The sequence below is a fragment of the Nelusetta ayraudi genome, unplaced genomic scaffold (genome assembly GCF_046127955.1).
Source record: "Nelusetta ayraudi isolate G7.1 ecotype Tasmania unplaced genomic scaffold, CSIRO-AGI_Nayr_v1 ptg000186l, whole genome shotgun sequence".
In the NCBI taxonomy this organism is placed as follows: domain Eukaryota; kingdom Metazoa; phylum Chordata; class Actinopteri; order Tetraodontiformes; family Monacanthidae; genus Nelusetta; species Nelusetta ayraudi.
This window is the reverse complement of record NW_027466235.1, coordinates 79,573-87,500: the sequence shown is the minus strand read 5'-3', so window position 1 is coordinate 87,500 and position 7,928 is coordinate 79,573. Positions and strand designations below refer to the sequence as shown.

General features: G+C 56.9%; 3 protein-coding genes and 1 long non-coding RNA gene across 7 annotated transcripts in view; 2 read left to right on the top strand and 2 right to left on the bottom strand.

Annotated features, from left to right (window-relative positions):
* LOC142881226 (uncharacterized) overlaps positions 1-858 on the bottom strand; it is a 40,658-nt gene extending 39,800 nt beyond the window's left edge. The window contains exons 1-2 of the long non-coding RNA XR_012925530.1: positions 741-858; positions 522-668 (exon numbers count right to left, since the gene is read on the bottom strand). This is a non-coding gene — a long non-coding RNA (uncharacterized LOC142881226). The remainder of the gene's footprint in view (positions 1-521; positions 669-740) is intronic.
* The window catches only part of btr30 (bloodthirsty-related gene family, member 30), a 23,871-nt gene that overhangs the window by 3,885 nt on the left and 12,058 nt on the right, over positions 1-7,928 (top strand). Inside the window, exons 9-12 of one of the 2 annotated variants that reach the window (XM_076015344.1) lie at positions 14-40; positions 116-291; positions 776-931; positions 1,023-1,344. In XM_076015344.1, coding sequence (XP_075871459.1) covers positions 14-40; positions 116-291; positions 776-931; positions 1,023-1,229 — 566 coding nt within the window. In that variant the 3' untranslated portion in view covers positions 1,230-1,344. Of the gene's footprint in view, positions 1-13; positions 41-115; positions 417-775; positions 932-1,022; positions 1,345-7,928 lie in introns of those variants that run through there. The other variant, XM_076015345.1, reaches the window with a different exon arrangement.
* ube2m (ubiquitin conjugating enzyme E2 M) lies at positions 1,796-5,346 on the bottom strand. The gene is made up of 6 exons (XM_076015369.1): positions 5,040-5,346; positions 4,188-4,282; positions 3,925-3,963; positions 3,711-3,814; positions 2,765-2,828; positions 1,796-2,678 (listed from the first exon to the last, which is right to left on the bottom strand). Exons 1-6 carry the CDS (start codon positions 5,152-5,154, stop codon positions 2,538-2,540), a joined length of 558 nt encoding a protein of 185 aa, XP_075871484.1. The 5' UTR covers positions 5,155-5,346; the 3' UTR covers positions 1,796-2,537.
* Positions 5,914-7,928, top strand: part of fbxl19 (F-box and leucine rich repeat protein 19) — a 10,554-nt gene continuing 8,539 nt past the window's right edge. Inside the window, exon 1 of one of the 3 annotated variants that reach the window (XM_076015318.1) lies at positions 5,914-6,234. The gene's annotated coding sequence lies outside the window, so the exon portion shown is untranslated. Of the gene's footprint in view, positions 6,626-7,928 lie in introns of all 3 variants that reach the window. The other 2 variants (XM_076015317.1, XM_076015320.1) reach the window with 2 other exon arrangements.

Genomic DNA, 7,928 nt, shown 5'->3' with positions numbered 1-7,928 from the left:
TCCTCCCCCCCAGGACACAAGAAGGCTCGACTCTACATGGGTGAGTCCCTCAGCAGCTTCCTGGGCGGAGCCTCTACAGATTGATTGACAGCCCAGGTGTGTGGGCTCTCTCCAGCGGACGTGACCCTGAACCCGGTGACCGCCTACCCCTTCCTCATCCTGTCGGAGGACCGCAAGCAGGTCAAGCGAGGGGAGAAGCTGCAGTTCTTCAGGAACAGCTCGCAGCGCTTCGACGTCTGGTCCTGCGTGGTGGCCAAGGAGGCCTTCAGCACCGGATGCCACTACTGGGAGGTCAGGGCCCCGCCGGTGGGACTGGTACCACCGGCTCATCTAGTCCCAGTGGTTCCTCTGGTTCAAATAGGGCCTGTGTGGGGTTGGTTCATTTGAACCATCCAGATCCACCCGGAACCACCAGGGTGTCTAGCTCTTAGAACCATCTAGAACCACCAGGGTGTCTAGCTCTTTATTGAAATGACAGTGGGAACACTGGAACCATGGAGGAGGTGCAGCTGTTTGATGACTAAATGTTGATATCATTGCTTCAAGTTCAGCCGGCCGGATTAAAAAGTTTAACGGGATACATACGGCCCCCAGGCCATAGTTTGCCCACTGTAGTCCCCCTGGTTCCTCTGGTTCCTCTGGTTCCCCTGGTTCCCCTGGTTCCTCTTCTTCCTCTGGTTCCTCTGGTTCCCCTGGTTCCTCTTCTTCCCCTGGTTCCCCTGGTTCCCCTGGTTCCTCACTGAGCCCACCCTGACTGCGGTGTCTCCTGCTGCAGGTCTTTGTGGGTGAGAACAAGGACTGGAAGCTGGGCGTGGTCAGTGAGTCGGCCCAGAGGAAGGGCCTGTTTGACATGAGTCCGTCCTGCGGCTACTACGCCCTCTGGTGGAGCAGCAGCCACCTGCGAGCGCTGACGGCACCCCCTCTGACCAAGGTGACCACCAGGTGGAGCAGTTCCTCCACTCGTCAGCTTGTCTGTCCAGACGTCAGTCCAACACCTCCTCCTCCTCCTCCTCCTCCTGCAGGTGAAGAGCTCCGCCAAGCTGCGGCAGGTGGGCGTGTTCCTGGACGTGGACGAGGGTCAGGTGACCTTCTACAACGTCAAGTCCGGCTCGGAGATCTACAGCTTCAACGCCCAGCAGGAGTTCACCGAGAAGATGTTCCCTCTGCTGGGTACCGGGGACAAGGAGGTTCCCCTGGTCCTGCTCACAGCCCAGCACAACATGGCGTGACCCAGTCACCTGACCGGGTCACCTGACCCCCGGGGAGCCGCAGCCAATCACAGGCTATCACTTTTAATTTATATGTAAAAATGTGATCAATAAAAGTTGAACGATGAAACAAAAATGAACGAGCACGATGAATTTGTCAATGATGTGATCATCAGCGTAGTGATTCGATGAGTTGGCCCCGCCCACCTCCGGCTCTCAATAAAGATCCAGAACTTGAACGTGTGTGTGCGCCCTGTTCTAAATGGGTGCACTTCCCGTCAGAGGATCAGCTTTTTCTGGTTGCGTTGGTTAGCTTAGCACCTAGTATTAGCTTAGCATTTCAGCTAAAAGAGGCTCTGGAAGCGGCTAGCAGTCATGCACTTCCTGTCAGTATCTGCTTCTTCCATTAGCTTTGGATAGCTTAGCACCTTCTATTAGCTTAGCATTTCAGCTATGGAGGCTCAGCTGTTTCCATAGCCCCCCTGAGCTGAAATGAAATTGGCTAGCAGCGATGCTAAAACTCACTGTGTGTGTGTGTGTGTGTGTGTGTGTGTGTGTGTGTGTGTGTGTGATAAAGCAGACAGGAAGCCGTTCAAGTTCTCCTTTAATAACATAAATCATATTGCAGTCAGTGTGAACAGTTGGGGTTTCATATACACAAGAGTCCAAACACTTTAGCCCCGCCCCCCACCCCCCCTACCATAAAATAACCCCCCGATGCTAAAACCACTCCCATCAATAGTCACATGACCAACTGTTGTGACTGGGCCTAAAGCCCCCCCCAGTCCCCTCACCACCCCCCTGCTCTTAAGGCGTGACCTTGGGCGGGGGGAGGAGCCTATTGGCCAACACCCCCCCGCCCAGACTCTAGAGCCCCGCCCCACGCTGATGCAAAACTCCTCCTACTGTTGCGAAAATTAAAAAAGGGGAAAAAAAACATATGGGCATCATCATCATCATCCTCCTCTTCATCGCCATCATCAGTGACGTGACGTCTGAAGCAACAACATTCACTGACTCCTCCCCCAACCCCTCCCCCTCCCCCCGGCCCCTCCCACTACCGGCTCAAGTCCAGTTCTGGTTGTGGTTGTTCTGACAGTCGAGTGCTGCATCATGGGAGAGAAAACTGAGGAAAAAAAAACCATGGTGGGAGGGGGTGAGGGTGAGGGTGGGGGGAGGGAGGGGGGCGCCAGAGGGGGAGGGGCCACCGTCTCGTGACGCTTCCTGTTGCCGACGCAGGAGGTAGGGAGGGGTGGGGAGTGTGTGTGTGTGTGTGTGTGTGTGTGTGTTAGGAGGAGGAGGGGGAGTGGAGAGTGGGGGTGGGCGGAGCTACTTCAGACACCTCTCGAAGTAGGTGGCGCCCACGTAGCCGCCCTTCAGCGAGCGGTTGACGTTCTGCTCAAAGAGCCGCCGGTTCGTCTGCAGCACCTCCGCCGCCTCCTTGTTCAGGGGGTCCTCGGGGTTTGGCTCCTGGGGGGTGGGAGGAAGGGGGGGAGGGGGAGTTCAGCACGCCAGTCACATGACCTGCTCTCATCACAAAGAGGAAGCCCACTTACTAGGAAGAGGTACTGCAGGCCGTAGATGATGGAGTTTATTGTCAACACGGGCTTCCAGTCCTCCCTGCACACACACACACACACACACACACACACCATGTCAGCAACACACACACACACACACACACACACACACACACACACACACACACACACACACACACACACACACACACACACACACACACACACACACCGTGTCCTCCATGACCCCCTACTGTCACTATACAGGTATTAACAACATCAGACGGGGCAAACTATGGCCCGGGGGCCATATGCAGCCTGTTAAGCTTTTTAATACGGCCCTCCGATACTGGAAGCAATGATATCAACAGTCAGTCAGTGAGTCAGTCATCAAACTGCTGCATCTCCTCCATGTTTGTAGAGTCATCTCAATAAAGAGCTCAACACCCTGGTGGTTCTGGGTGGTTCTGAATGGTTCTAAGAGCTAAACACCCTGGTGGTTCTGGGTGGTTCTAGGAGCTAAACACCCTGGTGGTTCTGGGTGGTTCTGGTGGGGCTCCACAGACTCTGACTTGGTTGCAGCTCTGCTTCTTCTTCCAGTCACATCACAGCGACAGGTTTATCGGCCCCTCTGTCAAAAGGCTTGCCCACCCCTGCACGACACACTCCACTCAATACATCCCACAATGCATTGCTCAGAGTAGTGTGCAGCCGCTAGCACAGCAATATATCCCATCATGCATTGCAATTGCGCCGACCCCAAGGTAGAAAAGGGCGAGCGTTGTTTTCTTTTGTGTTTACATAGAAGCGCCTGCAGGGGGAGCCAGTGGGTGATTGGGGGGGGATACACACACACACACACACACACACACACACACACACACACACACACACACACACACACACACACACACACACACACACACACACACACACACAGCTTCCCAGCATGCATTGCACAGCTGAGTGGCAGCCTGCTGACCTCAAGATGTTTAGGCAGACGTTTCCTTCCAGGTCGATGTTGGGGTGATACACCATGGTGTCGCACTTGACCTTGGGGGGGTCGTGGGGGTAGCCCTGCCCTACCTGCAGCACACACAGAGAGAGAGTCAGACACACACACACACACACACACTGGGGAGGATGGAGGTCTGAGGGTCTGAGGCGGCGGCTGCGTCCATGCAGGTGTTCCTCACCTTAAAGCTGAAGACAAACTTCCCATTTTTGTAAAAGCCCTGTGGGGACGGACACACACACACACACACACACACACACACACACACACACACACACACACACACACACACACACACAGTTTTAACATCGCTGCTAGCTGCTTCCATAACCTTTCCTAGCATTGCACCTGAGTGAGGCAATTGAAGCTAACAGAACAAGCTGACCATCTGACATGAAGTGCACCTGTCTAAAACAAACAACAACAACAACAACAACAACGCACCTCGTCTGGGTAGATGATGAGTCTGAAGTTCAGCAGGTCATCGTCGTCGGGGAAGTTGATCTCACAGGTCTTTGGCAGGTTGAGCTCATTGATGTCTGGAGGACACACAGACAGTAAACAGTGTGTGTGTGTGTGTGTGTGTGTGTGTGTGTGTGTGCGCGCGCGCCCTCTGACCCCTGCGACTGGGTGCTGGGGACTGTGAGGAGGAGGAGGAGGAGGAGGAGGAGGAGGTGCTGGCAGGTGCGTGGCGGTCCTGCTGCTCAGTGAGGAGGAAGAAGCTCCACACCTTGCTCACCTGTCGGCTCACCAGGTGCGCAACAACAACACTCGCGTCGCTGCACTGAGTGAAGCCCCCCCCCCCAGACAGACCGACAGACCGACAGGGGGACAGACAGGCAGACAGACGGACAGGCAGACAGACAGTCTTCGTCCACCGGGCAGCTGACACAGCAGGTTAGCCGGCGGCTACACCGCCGCTAGCCGAGCTCCTCCGAGGCACCAGCCGCAGAGAGCGGCTAGACGGAGCCGTGTCAGCCGGTTATCGAGTGGACACGACGTTAAAGCAGGAGCGGTGTGTGTCCACACTGAGCTAACCGTGCTAACCACCCCCAGCCCGGGCTGACCCGCCGGGCTGACCCGCTCCCTGCCTTGTTGTTTTCAAACAGCGACCAGCTAGCCCAGCTCCATGCTAGCGCTAGCCGCTAGCCCGTCAATAACAACAACCAACCCCTTACAAAGTCTACCCGTCCCCGGCAGCCGCTCCGGGTCCCCTCGAATCGATCGGAGCTCCGCGGTGACTACCAGCGGAGAGCAGTCCGGGTCCGGTTCCGGGTCCGGTTCGGGTCTCTTTACCTTTCTGTATCCGTAGCTGGGCCGCGCTAGCCTTCTTCCCCCCGGTTCCTGTCCTGTTTCCTCCAGCAGATTCCTCTTCTTTCTTCTGCTGCTTTAGGGAAAAGAGCTTAATCATCTTCACACGCTGGACAAGCGGCGGCCGGTACCGGACGTCTCTTTTGTGTCTCCGTGTGGTGTGGTGCTGGCTGCTGACAGATAGACAGACAGAGGGGTTCGTGTCCTCACAGCACCGCGGTGTTGATGGAGCCGGTGCGTCTCTCCTAATCACACTGAGGAGCCGCTAGTCTGCTAGCTTAGCCTGCTGCTAACTAGCAGGGAGGAGGAGGAGCCTGGACTCTCTTGGGCGGCACTTCAGTCGCGACGTAGCCAGTCGCGGGTCTGAAGTAACATGTAAAGCTGCACTTGTTGAGGTGTGTGTGTGTGTGTGTGTGTGTGTGTGTGTGTGTGTGTGTGTGTTGGGCTCACGGCTGTCTCACTACTTTATGTCCCTGTCCCACACTGCGGATGCTACACAACATTGTGTTGATTGTGTGGAGTGGACAGCAGCTGGCCAGATGCTGCAGGATGCTCCTCAGCTGAGGGTGAGAGAAGGAACCAGCAGAGTTCTGGTTCTGGTTCTGGTTCTGGTTCTGTCACCAGCAGATGGAAGACTGTGTGTGTATGCAACTTTATCACTGTTGTTTATTTCATTCTATCAGCTGATCCTCGCTCCCCTGGGGCTCCGTGGGCAGCAGCGCTGCAACTTCCTGGAGGCGATTGCGCCTGACGTGACGTCACCACGCAGAGGCGGGGCGTGCATGTTTTCGCAGCCCATATTTTATTTACAACCTTTATTTATTTATTTATCCCCGCCCCCCCGCCCCTCAACACCCACCCCACCCCTCCCGCTCCTCCCCTCCGCCCCCCCGCCCCCCCTCTGAGAAGCGACGGCCGTGGTCTGGTCACCTGCGTGATGCGACCGATGCACGAGGGGACGGAGCACCGCACTGAGCGAGCCCCGCACGAGTCGCGCAACACACACAATAGAGCCGAACAAAAGCCCCGCAGCCGGCCAGAGGGTCGATGAGCTCCCCGGGAATCAGCCCTGCAGCGGCGGGTGAAGCTGCGGGCCGCGGTGCGGTGCAGCCGTGCGGGAAGCGCTGAGCCCCGCGGGGACAAGAGAAGAAGAACACGTTGTAACGTGCGGAGCGGAGGGGTGAGAGAGCTGCACTCACACTGAGAGGGAGAGAGAGAGCGCGAGAGAGAGAGCGAGAGAGAGAGAGAGAGAGAGAGAGAGAGCGAGAGCAGTGAATGGGCAAGACTCCTCCAACAGCAAAGCGCCCTTCAGCCGGCCACAGCTACCACCGTCAGCCCGCCCAGGAGAGCACGCCCGGCGGCAGTCAAGCAGCAGCTCGTCCCGGAGCCGCAGAGACTGGGCGGAAACGAGCCGCCAGCATGGAGCGCGTGTGAGGGCAGCAGCCTTGCGGAGAAAGGAAGGAGGAAGCGGACGGCTAGCTGCACGGCTAAACACAGGCTAACGGCGGCTACCTGCGGGCTAACATTATTTCTGATGAGCGAACCAGGAGCATGCGCCCTGATAGCCAGAGGTGAGCAGCCCGAGGCGAACCGTCCGGCCCGGCCCGGTCCATCAGCAGCGGCTCGGTTCGTCTGAGCCTACTGAGCGATAGTGAAAGAGGAAGCAGAGGGTTGGAGGAGGTGGAGGCTGCCGAGGCTAGCCTGAGCTAGCCCGCTAGTAGGCAGGCAGGCTGGCAGGCAGGCAGGGTAGCAGCAGCCTGTTCGGTTCCGGACGGGCTGGGGGAGAGGGGGTTCGGTCGGCAGGAGTCTGTCAGTGATGTGTGTTCTTGTCTGTGAACTGGACCCGCTGCTCGGCACTGATGTGTTCTCTTTCTGCCCACCGAAATGTAGGTTAGTATGACGGCAGCTAGCCTTTAGCCGCTAGCCACTAGCCACTGTCGCCAGTAGCAGTAGTGGTGGTGGTGGTAGTGCGCATCTCCAATAATGCTGCTGCTAACTGGTGCTAAGCTGAGCTAACCCTAGCCAAACACTGGGCGCTCGGTGCTTTAAACACGCTGTTAGCAGCCACCAGCCACCGGGCTGCAGCTCCAGGAGGCGGCGGGTCATCAGTGAGCTGCCCGCCGGCTGGTGCACATCTTCTGGGAGGGTGACAGGAGGCAAGCAGCGGGATTTAACAACACACAAACAACACACGCACACAAAATCAGATGTTCCCACTGTGTGTAATGTCATGAACAGACTTCCTGAATGATTGGACCTGGGACTTGAACCCGCGGCCCTGTCCAGAGCGTCCTCCTGGTGGTGATGATGAGAAGGTCAGGGTTCAGGTTGGAGTGAGAGGGACAGGGTCCAGGCTGGACCAGGGTCCAGGACCAGGGTCTTCACTGGGTCATCCTGGTGGAGAACTCAAAGCTGTTGGGGATCTCCTGGTTGTTTCCTTCACCCCAGGTGTGTGTGTGTGTGTGTGTGTGTGTGTGTGTGTGTGTGTGTGTGTGTGTGTGTGTGTGTGTGTGTGTGTGTGTGTGTGTGTGTGTGAGGGAGGGAGGTCCTCCAGGACAGGTATCCTCCTCCCACTGATGGCTGGAGCCAATCACAGCTGCCCCCCATCGCTGTCACCTGTAGCCGCGATGAAATTGGACCGCTGTTTCTCAACTCGTGGGTTGCGACCCACTTTTGGGTCGCGGAGCTGTTTTGATTGGGACGCAGGGCTTTGTGGGCCGTTGGCTTCAAAGGGGATTTCAAGACAAATTCATGGAGACACACAGCGGACTGAGAGGTCCGGCAGGAAGTGCGCTGGCGGTTCTGTTTGCGTGGAGTGAATGCGGTTCTGTGCCACTTCAGCATGAAATGTAAAATAAATCCAGTAATGTACAT